General features: G+C 39.8%; 1 protein-coding gene across 2 annotated transcripts in view; it reads left to right on the top strand.

The window, feature by feature from the left end:
• RABGEF1 (RAB guanine nucleotide exchange factor 1) overlaps positions 1–17,044 on the top strand; it is a 63,359-nt gene that overhangs the window by 30,566 nt on the left and 15,749 nt on the right. Inside the window, exons 3-5 of one of the 2 annotated variants that reach the window (XM_080681757.1) lie at positions 546–712; positions 7,754–7,923; positions 16,766–16,847. In XM_080681757.1, the coding sequence (XP_080537883.1) occupies positions 546–712; positions 7,754–7,923; positions 16,766–16,847 (419 nt within the window). The remainder of the gene's footprint in view (positions 1–545; positions 713–7,753; positions 7,924–16,765; positions 16,848–17,044) is intronic. The other variant, XM_080681758.1, reaches the window with a different exon arrangement.

Consider the following 17,044-nt stretch of genomic DNA (forward strand, 5'->3'; position numbering starts at 1 on the left):
CCATCGGTGCTCTGACTACACTGGACTTGGTTTGTAACAAGAACCTTATGCCTTCACATTTTTAGCTCCTTCTTCCCAGGATGCCTTTTGACTTGGTGGAATCTTATTCATCCTTTAAGACATACCTAAATGTTAACATTGTGAAATCTTCTTGGACTCCTCCAGCAGATTTAGTTGTTCTTTCCTGTGTTCTCATAGCACTTGTGTTTTACTCTCTACTTTAGGAGCTGTTACATTATATTGTAATTATTTACTTACCTTTTTCTTCTTTTTGACCTTGAGCTTACTAGGGAAAAGGACTGGACTTTCTTTTATGTAACCCTCGTACAGTTGCTGAGTGAACATGATCTGTGGAGAAAGTCTCTTTTAAAGTCTATAGTAGCATGTAGGATAGTTTCATCTCAGAAACTCCAGACCTATTATTTGGTGTATTTAGCCTCTACTTCTAAAAATTTTAGGTACTCCTCAATTCGTTGAGTAATAACCTTTAGATACAAGGAAAACTTGGAGAATATCTGGATCGTTAATCCTCTCTTGAATTACAGGCTACAGCGGGAGGAGGAAGAGGCCTTTGCCAGCAGTCAGACCAGCCAAGGGGCTCAGTCCCTCACATTTTCCAAGTTTGAAGAAAAGAAAACCAATGAGAAGACTCGCAAGGTTACCACAGTGAAGAAGTTCTTCAGTGCTTCATCCAGGGTTGGGTCAAAGAAGGGTAATTTTCTGATTCTCTTTTTTTCTTCTGTGCCTAAATGAAGTACATAGTAGATCCACATATATGTAGGCTCAGCCTTTTAATTTCTGTAAAAGCTTTTAGAGACTATGAACTCAGATTTGAGGGTCAGGTGATATATGAAATTGGGTTTGAGGGTCAGGCAATATATGAAACAAAAAATCTCTTTGGTTGTTTTTTTAAGGAAGCTTGTTTATTTACTCTAGGAGAAATAAAGAGAAATGAAATATATAGTTTTTGTAAAATTCATTCCCATCTAAATGGCTGTCTTTTTGGATGTTCTATTTTTTTGTGCCTTTAATTTTTGGATCCTGGTTTATTCTCCTTTACGTGTTGTCCCTACCATTCATGTCTTATCAGAAATGGCTGTTTCTAGGCTTGAAGTCATCTAAAAAGGAAGTTTTCTGAGAGCTTATCTGAGAGACAGTATTTGAAGAAATATATGGAGAACATATACAAAAGGACTCACTTTGGGCTTTTAGATTGGTGAACATAATCCATAATATGCATTTTCTAGTGCATGGATGTGTATGTACTTGACCTTATTCATCGTACCTCTTAAAATGCCATATAAACCAGCAACAAGATTATCGCTAAAGTCACACTTGTTCTACCAGTGAGCAGTCTAGCAGGAAGCAAGAGAGAATGTCTGCTGTTAGGACTTGGTCTCTGAACATTTATGTTGGTAACAGTTGTGCTGTAAATTTGGAATAGTGAGGGATCGTGGGAACTAACACTGATGCTATCAGAAGAGCTCTTTTCTTGGGAGCTCCGTCTCACTCCCAGCCCCTCAACCTGGGGTCGTTGGGATGAGGTTTTTTGGCTTGCCTAAAGGCAGGGGAATGGATAACATCACCCCTTAAGATCTTTGCTGGTCTTGAATTTAATGACTCTTGTTTAGTTTTATTAAAGGAAAGGTTGCTTATAACCAGAAACACAGCATTTCTCTTATAAATGCAAATTTTTAAATAATCTTTTAGTTCACATGATTAATTTGGAGAATAGTCAATAACTGCTGGAGATTAAATTAAGAATATATTTGGCTCATGATTTATTTTTTAGGAGGTAGTATACTAAGGTGGGTAAGAACATAAGCTTCAGAGTCAGCCTGGTTTGAATCTCAGCTTTTCGGTTTACTGGCTGTGTGACTCAGAGCAAGCTAATCTCTTTAAGCCTGTCTGTTTTGAAGGACAGTAATACTTACCATAGGCATGTCTTTAGGTTAAATGAGTTGATGTGTGTAAAGAGTTTAGCACAGTACCTGACACGCATTATAAGACTACAGTAAGTGTTAATTATTATTATTATTTTTTCCTCGTTGTTCCCATGCTTTCGGCACAGAGTCATCCACATAAAGAATAACCCTGTTTCCTAAGCTGGGGTTTAGTTTAAGTGTTAATTATTTTAAAACATGCTGTTTTTCTGAGAGAGTAGTCTCTGCTAGTAGAGAGCTCAAGGGCATTGATCAAAGCCATTCTTTCCTATTTAGCTTAAATTCTGTTTCCTGCTTTGGGAAAAGTCTCACTAATCTTATGAATTTACTAGAGTTCCGGCGCACGAAATTCGTGCGTGGGTACGGTTCCTAGGCCTGGCCTGCAATCAGGGCCATCTTCCCCGGTTGCCCGCAGCTGGCCCTGCCCCCTGCCACCACCCACCCCCAGTTCCCCATTCTCCATTGGGTGATTGGAGCCTGCCGGCCAGGGGAGAAACTGAGAGGTTAGCCGTTCCGCCCGCTCGCTGGCCCCACCCCCACCACGGGTTGTCCTGTGTGTGTGGGGCGACTAGTGGGGCAGGGGCCTTGGCCTGGCGCCACCCGCGTCCCCTGCCACCCACCCCCAGATCCCCATTTGCCCTTGGGCAATCTGAGACTGCTGGCTGGGGAAAGGGACCGAGAGGTTGTCAGCACGCCTCTTAGTGACTGGTCGAGTGGTCATTCTGGTCATTCTGCCGTTAGGGTCAATTTGCATATTACCCTTTTATTATATAGGATGATATATGACAGCAGATGAAATAGTACTGAAATTATAAAACCATCAGCTCTAACTGCCTCATTTTACAAATGACATGAAAGCTCATAAAAGTTATCTAATTTACCCAAAGTTATATGAGTTGATGTATTAGAGCTCAGGTCTCCTAACTCCTGGCTTAGTGTTTTTCCTTGAATTCGTGTGTGTGTGTGTTTATGTGTGTGTGTGTATCTATATATTTACCTGTATGTATAGACGTTTGATGAGGTTTCTATTACTGAAGTGCATAATAATCATGTGCATTCACTGACCATCCTTGACAGTTTTAGAAAAATGTTCTAAGAGCTTCTGACAATGTGTATCATAGTATAGAAAGAAGATTGGTACTTTAAAAGAAAAAATTCCAAGTTATTTTTATTTTAAAAACCTTTACATGGCCCTAGCTTGTTTGGCTCAATGGATAGAGTGTCGGCCCTTGGACTGAAGGGTCCCGGATTTGGTTCTCGTCAAGGGCATGTGACTCAGTTGCAGGCTCAATCCCCTGCCCTGGTCAGGGTGCATGCAGGAGGCAACCAATCAATGTCTCTCTCTCACATTGATGTTTCTCTCTATCTCTCCTGCTCCCTTCCACTCTCTCTAAAAATCAATGGAAAAATATTCTCAGGTGAGGATTGACAAAAAATAAATTTTTAAAAAAATCTTTATACGGAATATTTCTTATTATCTTTTCTTTTAGAATGATAGGTTTTTACTTTGATTTTTTATCTTTAGTTATTTTATTGTTTGTTTATAGAAAGCATACGGGGAAAAAAGACCTCAAAGTATTGAAAAAATTAATGTGTGTAAAGAGGATGCTGTTGGATCTTTTTTTTCACAAGCTTATGTAACTTTGCTAGATGGACTTAGCATTTTAGACTGATTGTTTGGCCTTTGCATGTAGGTGAGGTCAGCCTATTCTAAATGTGTTTTAATTTATTGGGTCTAAACTAAAATAGACCTTTTGTGTTTTGTGATATTTATTTTACTTCATTAATACATGATGCCCTTGCTCTTAATATTTTACTTCTTTGGTAGCACAAAAGAAAGCTGTTAAGCCAGGGCAGCTTGGTAATAAACAGAACACAAATAACCTTCTAAAGATTTGAAGACTATTTTAACAAGCATGAGATGGTTGACTGTAAAAACTTAGAGAGTTTACATATAGTTTTCTAATCTACAGAGTAAATTATAGTGGATTGGCCAAGTGGAAATACTTGCTCATACATTTAAAAATTCCTACTTTTTAAGAGCTCAAATATATGTTGTCACCCTAAGTAAAAACTTGTAAACAGTTTACAAATTAATATAAAGGTTATGCTCCTAGAATTAAAATACTAGTCTTCCACCTAGTTATTAGATTCTAATACTGTTCTTCACTAAACTAAACTATGGTTCCTTGGAGAAATGACTGATTCCAGGGCTGAACAGGGAAAGAGGTCCCCCAAAAATGTTGGGGACATGTCAAAGACCCAGAAGCGAGCTTAAATGGGTTCCCACTGGCCAAACTGGAGTATCAAAATAGATAAGGACAATCAATGGAGTGCAACTGATTGATTAAAATAATAATCCATTATCCAGCCAACTAATAAAATATATTATATATATATATATATATATATATATATATATATATATATATATATATATATTTATATGTTTATATTTATATTTATAAAGAGCCAGGGTCCATAATGCCCAAAATGACCGAACACTGGAAGTCAGTCCTGCAGTCAGTGCTGGGTCACCGCAGTGACCCAGCACTTACTGCCGCGCTGCAGGCGATGCAGCAACCCAGCACTGACTGCCGAGGGGGCTGTGGATCAGGTCCGGAGAGAGAAGCAGGGTCTGATCCGCAGCCTCCATGGCAGCTGTTGATCAGCCCTTGCCTCTCTTTTTCTCCAGGCCTCGCTATCAGCCCTGCCTTTCTGATCAGGCCTGGAGATGCTGACTGGCATAGAAACCGACCAGTCAGAACCAAATCTGGTTGAACTGTGAGGAACCAATGGCTACCTAGGAAGCAGAGCTTTTGATGTTGACTGGCATAGAAACCAACAAATCAGAACCTAATCTGGGTGAACTGCGAAGGCAGAACCTAAGGTGGGGGCTAAGGAGGGGTTTTAAGGGCAACAGCTGTTTGGTGTAAGGTGTAAGAAAGCGGTTCAATTTTTTAATGACCAGTTTGGCAATATAGTGCATATGGCTGGCTACCAGTCCAGATATAGGGATTATGTATTTTTGTCTGCCAAGAGCATCTCCTCCTGTTGAAAAAGGCTTGCCCCCCTGCCATTCAAGCAATCCTGTCCTATATAATCTATCTATACTAATAAAAGGGTAATATGCTAATTAGACCAGGTCGACCAGCCATCTTCTGGATGTCTGACTTCCTTCTGGACAAAGCCATGGTGGTGGGGGCCAAGGCAGAGGCAGTTAGGGGTGATTAGGCCGGCAGGGGAGGTCAGTTGGGGGGTGAGATCAGGCCGGCAGGGGAGAGCAGTTGGCAGCAACCAGACTGGCAAGGGGAGGGCAGTTGGGGGGCAAGATCAGGCCAACAGGGGAGGGCAGTTAGGGGCGATGAGGCAGGCAGAGGCAGTTAGGGGAGATCAGGCTGGCAGAGGAGGGCCGTTGGGGGCGAGATCAGGCCGGCAGGGGAGGGCCGTTGCAGGCGAGATCAGGCTGGCAGGGGAGGGCAGTTGGGGGCAATCAGGCCAGCAGAGGAGCAGTTAGGCGTCGATCAGGCTGGCAGGGGAGTGGTTAGGGGGCGATCAGGCTGGCAGGCAGAAATGGTTAGGGGCAATCAGGCAGGCAGGCAGGTGAGTGGTTGGGAGCCAGCAGTCCCGGATTGTGAGAGGGATGTCTGATTGCCGGCAGTTGGGACATCTCCTGAGGGGTCCCAGATTGGAGAGGGTGCAGGCTGGGCTGAGGGATACCCACCCTCCCACCCCCCAGTGCACAAATTTCATGCACCGGGCCTCTAGTTTGAGCATAAGTCAAGTAATTAAGTAACACATTTAATAACTAGTTATGTAATAAATGAGATGTGGAGTCTTTAATTTGTTACAGTTAATAGCGTATATTTTTAGGTAATCTATATGTGTTTGTTTCACTTGAATAAACCAGGCAATCTAATAGGAATGATGCTTTTATTAAAACTTTATTTTGTCTTAACCACTTTGGCTTAGTGGATAGAGTGTCGGCCTGCAGACTGAAAGGTCCCAGGTTTGATTCCGATCAAGGCCACATGCCCAGGTTGCAGGCTCAATCCCCAGTAGGGGGTATGTAGGAGGCAGCCTATCAATGATTCTCTTTCATCATTGATGTTTCTATGTCTCTCCCTCTCCCTTTTTCTCTCAAATCAATAAAAATATATATATTTAAAAACTTTATTTCAACTTCATCATTAAAATGTATATTAAAGTACTAAAGTTCAAAAAATCTATACTAATAAAAGATAAATATGCAAATTGACCATCACTTCATGGCACCCCACCAACCAATCAGGAGTGAGTATGCAAATAAACCCAACAAAGATGGCGGCGGCCTCACTCCCCAGCTGCTCCAGGCGGGCCTCTAGGCAGCATGCATGCAGGCGTGGAGCGGCCAGGTGGGGTGGGACGCCTGCTATGTGGGGGATGGTGGGGGGCGGAGGGAGCTACAGGAGCAGCACTCAGCCAGAGCGAAGACTGAAGGCTCCAGCCAGAGTGAAGATGGAAGGCGGTAGCCAGAGTGAAGGCCTGGATCCCAGGTGCCAGTGGAAAACTGGTGCCGGCAGCCAGGGGAAGGAAGGCCTATTGCACGAATCTTTGTGCAATGGGCCTCTAGTAAGATTACAAGAAATTACTCTAAGAAAACATGTAATAGGTTGATTTTTAATACCTTAAAAAGATTATTTTTCTTCTTCATTATCTTTCTTTTTGTGTTAAAGGGAAATATGGGTGTATAAGGTACATAATTCCTTATAGGTATTGAATTAGAGAGCACAGTTCAAAAGTAGGAGGTTTAGAATGTGATAGGAGACCAAGTGATAGTTCATACTTTCTGAGAGTGCTTACTCTTACATCTCCCTTACCTCTGTTCCATGACTGTCCCATTTTCCTTTTAGTGTATTTACTTACTTACTTACTTATTTTATACATTTGTGATGTTTTTTTAATATATTTTTATTGATTTCAGAGAGGAAGGAAGAGGGAGAGAGAGATAGAAACATCCATGATGAGAGAGAATCACGGATTGGCTGCCTCCTGCAAGTTCCCCACTGGGGATCATGCCCACAACCTGGGCATGTGCCCTTGACCGGAATTGAACCTGGGACCTTTCAGTTCACAGGCCGACGCTCTATCCACTGAGCCAAACTGGCTAGGGCTTTAGTGTATTTATTGAAGAGAAAAAGAGTATGTGGCCAACTCATTGGACAGTCTTTTATTTGCTTCCCTTGCCTCTTAGCTGTATGCTCTGTCATGATCATTATGCTACTTTGAATGCATTCTTTTACTTAGAGCAGTCTGACTTGAAAACCGAATGGTGGATAAATAATTATTAATCTCCACATAAACAAATTAGCCTTTTGCCATTTTTGGCAAGTAAAATGGATTTGGAAAGGTTGTCTGACATTTTATAACTCATCTAAATTTTTGTACTTCTGATTATTTCACTTGATTAGTTTTTTAAATTCATGCAAACCTTTGAGAAAGTTGTTCAAGACAGTGGTGCCATTTTAGTATTAATGACTAAATATATAGATCAAAGCATGATATATTTTGGCCAAGAAAATACAAATAAAGCAACTTTTGTTTGAATAGGGATATCTTTTACATCATGCAGGTTTTTTCTATTTGTATTTTTGCTCATAAAATAAATTTAGCTTACTTTAAGGAAAGTTGCCCAAATATTTAAACATAAAATAATTTAAAGTCAAGTTTAACTTTGATTAAGCGTCATTTAAATAATTTTAAATTAGATACTTAAAGTAATTCCATGCATAGCTCTTCTGTGTAATGAAACTTATTTTTAATTTTCCCAGCAGAAATTCAGGAAGCAAAAGCTCCCAGTCCTTCCATAAACCGGCAAACCAGCATTGAAACGGATAGAGTGTCTAAAGAGTTCATAGAATTTCTCAAGACCTTCCACAAGACAGGCCAAGAAATCTATAAGCAGACCAAGATGTTTTTGGAAGCAATGCATTACAAAAGGGTAGGTTGAGAATAACTACTTAGAAACAGAGTTTTGGTTTGAGGAAGGATCTTCGAGATAATTTAACGCAACTTTGTCATTTTATACCTGAGAAAATCAAGACCCAGAGATATTAAGTTACCTAAGAAATGCCTCTGAACAAAGTTAAAACCTGACTCCCAGGCTAGTACTTTTCCACTGCAACTCAGTGGCATTTATATCATCTTTATGTGGAAAGTGTGACATCCAAGACACTTTTATAGTATACTTTAGTACTAAGCCTTCCTAACTTGTACCTTGTAAACAGTATAAACTACTATAATTAGTAGACCTTGAGCTCTTAAGTAACAATTGTTAGACCAGTAGCAATCATTTTAGGGTATTTTTGTTTTTGTTTTGTTTTGTATTTTGATTTTAAATTTTCCATTCCTTGCTAAGGTAGAGAAGGGAAGGCTAGAATTTAGATGTTGAAAGGGACCTTAGCAATTATCTGATTTTAGTCCTTTTATTTTATAGATGGGAAAGTTGAGAGCCAGAGAGGAAAGTCACTTGTCCAAGGTTAACAGCTAGCCTCTGCCAATGTCAGAACTAGTACTTGTTGTTTCACATGTGTGTCTTTAACCTGTAATTTCTAACCGATAATTTCAGTTATAATAATTCATAAGACCACCTATAAAGGTGCTCATTTTGTAAATAGTGATTAATTTGTTTGTAACATACTTCACCCATTAAACTTAGAATTAGCTCTTGTCAAAATATTTTTTAAATACTGAATTCAGTTAGTAAAGGAGAAAATAAGCTTTCTTTCTTGTTTTTTTTGGTGTGCACTTACCTTGAAAATAAATAAACAGGCTTCTGTTTCCCCCCTGAAAGTGTTTGCAAGCAAATAGTGAAAGTTAAGTAAAGCAAGATATCATTTACATTTTGAGTTAGAAGTAATGATAGACTTCTTTAATATGAAAAATTCAGATATCATGTGATATACAACTTTCACTTTTATCAGAAGTAAAAACTCAAGTTTTTTAGTTATTTATTCTTCAGCCCATATAAAATATTTACTTGCTATATATACTGTATTGGCATATATACTATATAGTACCCGTAGCACATAGCACTATATTTTTAAAAACTGCTGAGCTCAGATTTATTTTTATTTTGCTCAGAAGTGTATTGTTCCCTTTTTCTGTAATAATTTAATTGACTTTTGACTCAATATACTAAAGTAAAGAGGTAATTAACAGGTACAGATACTGCCATACTTAATTGTTTTCAAGGCACCACTAATTGATATTAGAGACCTCAATACGGCCTCAGAGTCCTCCTTGTTGAAGAACCACTGTGCAACTTAGTTTCCATTTCTACACCAGCACTGTTTTATGTTTAAGTGGCCAAGTCCTATGCATGTATGCTCAGCATCTAGTACGATACCTGGCACATACCTGATACTGAACAGATGTTTGTTAAACTGAATGTCCCTGGGGAAGCCCTTCTACTAGTCTTTAGCTGCAAGTTAATGTTGTTTCAAATAAATAAAACAGTTTTTACACCTGAATGAAGCAACCTTATCTAACTAGCTTCAAATCATTTAATTATATAAATTTCTTGAGAGAATTTGGTTGAGTACAACCTGGGATAGTTCCTGTGATATAATGAAATATATCACAGTGCAAATGCCCTCTGAGAGGTACTCAATTTATCAAAACTGCTTAAAAATCTGAAGTTAATGTTATTCTCACCAACTAAACTTTCTAAGCTTCTTATTCTTATGATCTCATTGTGAAAATATAGTCTTAATCTGTTTGAAACTGCCTCATTGACATACATTGATAATTCTTCCTACTGTACCCCCACAATATTATTCTTCAAATGTGTGAGTTTCAGAACACTGAACCATTCTTGCCTACATCTTTTTTTTTTTTTTTTTTTTAACTTTATTCCTGTTTTCTCCAACCCTAGTGTATGCCAGTGGTGAGCAGCCTTTTCTGCATATGGGTCAAGTCTAGAAAATGAAATACATGTTTTCAGAATTATGTTAAAATTTTTCAGCCATTTTATCTTTATCAATAAGGAAGTACTTTATCTGCACTTAAACTTAAAAAAAGAATTTTTCTCATTCCAAAAGGGAAATTTGGCTAAAATTTTATTTACACAACACTGCATTATTGAAAAGTAATGCTTTTCTGTTCAACAGATACTACCATTTGCTAAGACTGGTTTATTTTCCCCTTTTTTGCTTTTTGCTTAATCTTATTAGATACTTAATATTAAGGTTTATATTGTCTTGTAATTCCTTTTCATATTCTTTAAAATAAGATATATTTCTATTGTAAATGAGACAGGCAGTTACATCATTAATATACAATCCATTCAGGTTGAACATACAGTTATAGTCAGCTATTTTTCTCTTCTTAAAAGTCATCATAGCAAGATTTTATTTTATTTTCTTTTTTCTTTTTTTTTTTTTTCAAATATATTTTATTGATATTCCACAGAGAGGAAGGGAGAGGGACAGAGAGTTAGAAACATCGATGAGAGAGAAACATCGATCAGCTGCCTCCTGCACACCCCCCACTGGGGATGTGCCCGCAACCAAGGTACATGCCCTTGACCGGAATCGAACCCGGGACCCATCAGTCCGCAGGCCGACGCTCTATCCACTGAGCCAAACCGGTCTCGGCAAGATTTTAAATTGTAGAAATGGCCAGAGGATCGGAGGTGGGAGGGATGGTATATGAAGAAAAAGCTAAGAAGAATTTACAAGTTTTAGTTTTTTAAACTTCTTATTATTACAAAATAACTATAAGAATCTCACTGTAAGAACCAAGCTTCAATTAGGTCCAAGTGTGGCACGATCCAAGGACATGTAAGATCACACATTATTTGAGGCAGCAGAAACCAGCCATACAGAAAATATGGACATCAAAACTAAAAACCTAAATTCATTAAAACAGTTAACTGTAGTACAACAGTTAATGAATTCAGAAAATGATCACGGAGATCCAATTTCTGTAGATGGGGAGTTCCAGATAAAATATACAGAAAACACAATTATAGAAATAATCAGATTTTCAAAACTGGAGGTGAATAAAAAAAGATTTTAACTAGACAACTAGGAAATGTATACAGAGAACCTCTCAGTATTAATATTCAAAGGAATATATCCACTTGTCAAACATTTTTTTTTTCCAATTTTTAAAAAATCCTCACCCAAGGATATGTTTTTATTGGAAAAAAAAATTTTTTTAAGAGAGAGGAAAGGAGGGAGGAGAGAGATAAACATCATTGCGATTAGGAAACATCAATCAGTTGCCTCCTGTACTCCCCCCGACCAGGAATCAAACTTACAACATTTTGGTGTACAGGATGATGCTCCAGCCAACTGAGCCACCTGGCCAAGGCCACTTATCAAAACTTTTTAAATTACAAAGAAGAAATAGTTTTAGGGAAAAAAAGTAAAATGACTTTATACAGACTTTATAGAAAAGATGATCCCAGGCCATGTTTAGAGAATACTTAATACTTAAGGCTTTACACTGTAAGTGTTTTTTTCTTAGGAAAATATGAAAAACAAACAAAAAACTATGGAATTTTATAGAACCTGAAAGAATTAACCAACACAAATCTATCATTTAGCCCTTTGACAAGAACTATGAAGGATCTGAGATTTACCTTACTTGCAAGTTAACAAATTAGCCTGCTATAGTTTCATGGATACTGGCAGAAGACATAAGTCTCTTGGGTCAGAAATAAAGGCCAGTTTATAACAGTAGTAAGCCAGAGTGAATCAGCATTTGCACTATTCCTTGAGTATCAATTCCCACAGGGCAATGCCTGTGGATGCAGTATTTTATGTTAGAGAAAAGGATCTTTTATAATGGGCATGAGTTTAGGATTCATATTTAGAATTTGTAAATATGTTCTTATGGGCATGCTCTTCATATAACTGCTGCTATGACTATCCACCTGTAAGTCCAAGCATAATATTAAAACTAGTTCTTTGAAGAAATGTTTTCAGTGGACCTAAACTTGTTTTGTCCATGGATATATTTTCCTGGAGATCAAGTTTTGTAAGAAGATGGGTCTACTTGAGTTCACACAACAGAGCATGAAGGAAACAACCTTCCTCATGACCATCACTACCATCTCATACGGGTATTAGCATAAAACAAAAATATTTGCTGCTGCTGCCACCTTATCTGTTTCAAGATATATAGTGGAGATAGATAGAATAAGAAAAAGAAGTGAGAGATTTACTATATGTCCTATGACATTTTATCCTTCAGGCTTATATTTATCATAGAATATAATTATTTGCATTGTCCTCCATTTAAACTGAATGCTTTCTGAGCATTTTATTAATGTTTCATGTTATTGCTTATACAGTTAAGCAATTATGGGAATTCTAATAATATAATAAATGCTTTTAGAATAGATAGAAATAAAATTTTTAGGATATTCAGGAAAATTTGTCAGGAAAATCCAAGGAAAAACAGAAAACTAATAGAGGTATAAATTTGGCAATATGGCAGTATAAAAGTCCACAAAATTCAGTTACAATACAACATTCCAGTGATTAAAAAAACCTAGCACATTCTTTAAAACTAGCAATTTTAAAGACAATAGCAATAAATAAAATTAAATATTAATAACTTAATCTAATATAGAAAGTTAGAGGTTTATGCAACAAATTAAAAGATTAAGGATTGTAACTGGGCTTTAGCCGAGAAAAATAAATTTACAAATATTTTTCAGGTTAATATGAACACTTAAGATATATTTAAATTACAATGTTATATTGTTTATTCTAGAAAAATAAGGGAGCAAGTATACCATGTAATCTTTCGGGGGTGGAATGCAAGGATTTCGGAGAGGAGGTTTCTAAATTTTGCAAGCTTCAAAATATATTCTAAAATGAACTTTATATGATTTTTAAATGTTTTTAAAATAAGAAATGGGCAAAGCCAGCTTTCTTTTCAGAATCAAAATGTAGAACAATTGGGAAAATTAGGGTGTTTAATTAACCTTCACTAGTTTGAGCCTCCACAACTATACGTGATTTTGATGTTAAAAAATATCTATATACATAAAAACCTAAGCCACCATTACGACGGAACGACCGGAATGACCAGTTGACCAGTTGCTATGACGCGCACTGACCACCAGGGGGCAGACACTTGATGCAAGAGCTGCCCCCTGGTGGTCAGTGTGCTCCCACAGCCAACCTCCCACAGCCCCTCCCCCAGCCGGGTGTCCCCCATGGGCCCCTGGTGCTAAACCATTCCTAGAGACCTGCTTCTGGGTCAGGGTTTCGTACATAGCAGAGCAGCTCCCTTGTTGCAATCAGCCCTCGACACAAGGGTTTGTCTCACTCCTGTTCTCGCCCTTCCCCAGGAGCTGCCCACCCACTGAGGTGGCAGCTTGGCCGCGAGGGAAGGAGGAGGGAGGGAAGCAGGGAACCACACGGTGGTGGGGCACCAATGGCGGCTGCAGCATTTGGTGTCTGTTCCTTCCACGCCCGGCATGGCAGCAATCGCCTCCTCTCCCGACCCCACTGAGGCCTTAGGGCCCGGGCTGGGACGGGGAACGGGGGTGGGTGGCGGCAGACACAGCCCCTTTCCCAAGGGGGTTGAGGGCTGGCTCCTTCCTTGGGTCCAGTGGCCAACCTCCCGCAGTTCTCCCCACCCCAACCCGTGCACAAATTTGTGCACTGGGCCTCTATAATCCTATATAATAAAAGCCTAATATGCAAATCGACCTAGCTGCAGAATGACCATTTGGTGGGGGATGGGGCCGGCGAGCAGGTGGCACCAGGCCAGCCAAGGCAGGTACCAGCGGGCAGAGGGAGGGGACAGTGATCAGGGGGTGGTGGTGACTGGCAGCAGCCAAGGGGTGATCGGGGGGCGGGGCCAGCCGCTCACTGGTGCTGTCCCCCAATTGCCCCGCCGGTCACCTCCTGCAGAGGTAGGCCACTGGCAGCTGCGACAGTGGGGTGGAGGGGGGCGGGGCTGGCCACCGCTGTTCCCTGATCAGCCCACTGGTCACCTCCCGTAGAGGGAGGCCAGGCTACAAGAGGTTGCAGGCCAGGCTGAGGGACCCCTCTGAGTGCACAAATTTTTGTGTGCCGGGCCTCTAGTATACTACATAAAGCAGTGAAATAAACCAGGATTCCAGAAGTGGATTCAGTTTCTCAGGAGCAAATTATGTGACAACTGGAAACAAAGGAGAACAGGGTTGCTTTTTACTAATTGCTGCTAAAAAAGACAGGAAGCTTGTTTACAGATTATTTAAGGTCTTGTGTCTCATACTATTCACCTTACATTCTAGCCAAATAAAAGAGCTAAATATGAAACAACTTAGAAGATTAGGATATTTATTTTACCTGTGGAAAGGAGCTAAAATTGAACCATTGAAGAATTGTTCTTAATAACCAGGTGAAATGAAGAATGCTATTAACTTTTAAACATCTGTGCAATGAAAAATTAAAGTCAGATAAAGTGGAAGGAAACAGTGGGAAATTGTGGTGAATATCAAGAAAAGCTTAACATTACAAAATGTATAAAATTTACTAAGGGTAGTACCTAGTCCTTACTAGACAATTCTAATTCAACCAAATGACTCTCATATAAATAACAAATCAAGACAGTAAAGAACTGTTGTCAAGGTGGTCACAGAGTGCTGCAAAGCTGTGAGACCTACAAGGTGGTATTTTTTTTTTTTTTTTTTTTTTTTACTAAGGGAATGAGAGACAGCATCTTAGAGGAGATACGGTATGAACTGACCCTTAAAGGCAATAACTATTGGGGACTTTCTTGGGCAGCTTTTGAAGGCAGCATCTGTCTGATGGACAGCTGTTGAAGATTTGAGGCACAGTCTAGCACAGCCGTGGGCAAACTATGGCCCGCGGGCTGGATCCGGCTGTTCTATCCGGTTCTCTTGCTCTCCCCTCCGCTCCTTTACTTTGAATTTATATTAGTTCACACAAACACTCCATCCATGCTTTTGTTCCGGCCCTCTGGTCCAGTTTAAGAACCCATGTGGCCCTCGAGTCAAAAAGTTTGCCCACCCCTGGTAGCATGATCAGTTGGACTGTGGTATGTTAAAGATGGATTGAAATGTGAGAGAGATGAAAGGTGGGGAGAGCAGCTAAACAGGTGAGCGGTAATGAAGGCCCAAACCAGGAAAGAATGAAAGGGAGAGACATTGTAAAGGCAGATAAGTCAGGTTTGGTCACTGTCCCTGACACAGGACATCCTTTCTGAATTAAAGCCAGAGCATCAGGGTCCGCATGCTTTACCAGGGCTTTGTCAGCCCTTGGTGTATGTTGCCCTGGGCCTGTGCAGAGGCAGTCTATGAGAAAGAGTCCTATGGAGTTTGCCTTTCTACAGTGACATCTTTATTAGAACCCTTGGGAGAAGTTTCTAATTTTGGTGTCAGAATTTCATCTAAAAAATTAGTTTGTTTCTATATTTTGGATTCTTAATTATGTGATTTTTTTCATCTTAGTGATGATTGCTAGAAAGTTGAAAGACAAATTTATGGATTGACTGCTGATTAAGTTTTGTATCTTCAAGGAATACATTTTTGTGTTGTCATTCCTGGCTCACTTTCTGTTTCTCTCCATGTTTTGTTTTTATTTTTTTATCGCCTTCCAGTTTATTGTGGTGAACTATGTTTATCTTTTATGTAGACCTCAAATATTCTTTGGAAGAAAGTGGGACATAAATATATGTATTTACACCTAAAAATCAGTAAAACCAAATAAAAATTAATGAAGCACAATGTTGTAGAGGTCATGGAGGAATAAGCACACATACATGGCTGATGACTGTACATTGAAGTTTCTGAGGATTCTATCTAGTGATAGATACTCAAAGCTATCTTAGAAACTTTTAGTGACACTTTTGAAAATATATCACAAAGAAATAACCCAAAAGAAACAGCTTTCACATAATTGTTTATAGCTATAGTACATGGGAATGTAAAGGGGGAAGGAACCCAAATGCACAGTAGTAGAGGAAGTCTACAAAATTGGTTAATATAATAAAGCCATCAAAAATGGTTAAGTAGGTTAGATAAATAGAAATGTACATAAACATGTAAATTATCAAAATATGCGTTATGCTCATTTAATAATATGTATATATAGTAAAAGAAAATGAGAGGTCATAGAGTGTTATAATTAACTAGAGGCCCGGTGCACGAAATTCGTGCACGGCGGGGAGGGGTGTCCCTCAGCCCAGCCTGCACCCTCTCCAATCTGGGACCCCTCGAGGGATGTCCGACTGCCCATTTAGGGCAGTCGGACATCCCTCTCACAATCCAGGACTACTAGCTCTCAACTGCTCGCCTGCCTGCCTTCCTGATTGCACCTAACTGCTTCTGCCTGCCAGCCTGATCACCCCCTAACCACTCCCCTGACAACCTGATTGATGCCTAACTGCTCCCCTGCCAGCCTGATTGCCCCTAACTGCCCTCCCCTGCAGGCCTGGTCCCCCCCAACTGCCCTCCCCTGCTGGCCTGATCGCCCACAACTGCCCTCCCTTGCAGGCCTGGTCCCTCCCAACTGCCCTCCCCTGCTGGCCATCTTGTGGTGGCCATCTTGTGTCCACATGGGGGCAGTCATCTTTGACCACATGGGGGCAGCCATCTTGTGTGTTGGAGTGATGGTGAATTTGCATATTACTCTTTTATTAGATAGGATATTTAGGAATAGGCTTTTCTCCCCTGCACAGTTAATATAATTTGTGAGTACTTTTGAGATTGGTACCAATTAAAGGAGTGGGTTGGAGACTATATAAAATTTAAAGTTTTATTCCTGATCTTTCTTCAGCTACCAAGCAGCCTCTTTGTCCCTTTGTTTTAGGACTTAAGCATTGAGGAACAGTCAGAGTGCACTCAGGATTTTTACCAGAATGTGGCTGAAAGAATGCAGACTCGTGGGAAAGGTAATACTTTGTTAGCCAGCCCAAATTGAGGGATTGCTGGTAGTTGCACAGGGCCAGACTGCTGGATCTCTTAGCAGTTTCTCTCTTTCTCTGAAGGCCTGGCTGGTGTGCCCAACTCCAGCATTTTGGTAGCTGGTCTTACACTTAGCAGTGCCATTGAATACTACCATGTGTACTGTTCCAAGATAATCAAAGCA

The sequence above is a fragment of the Plecotus auritus genome, assembly GCF_963455305.1.
Source record: "Plecotus auritus genome assembly, chromosome: 7".
Lineage (NCBI taxonomy): Eukaryota > Metazoa > Chordata > Mammalia > Chiroptera > Vespertilionidae > Plecotus > Plecotus auritus.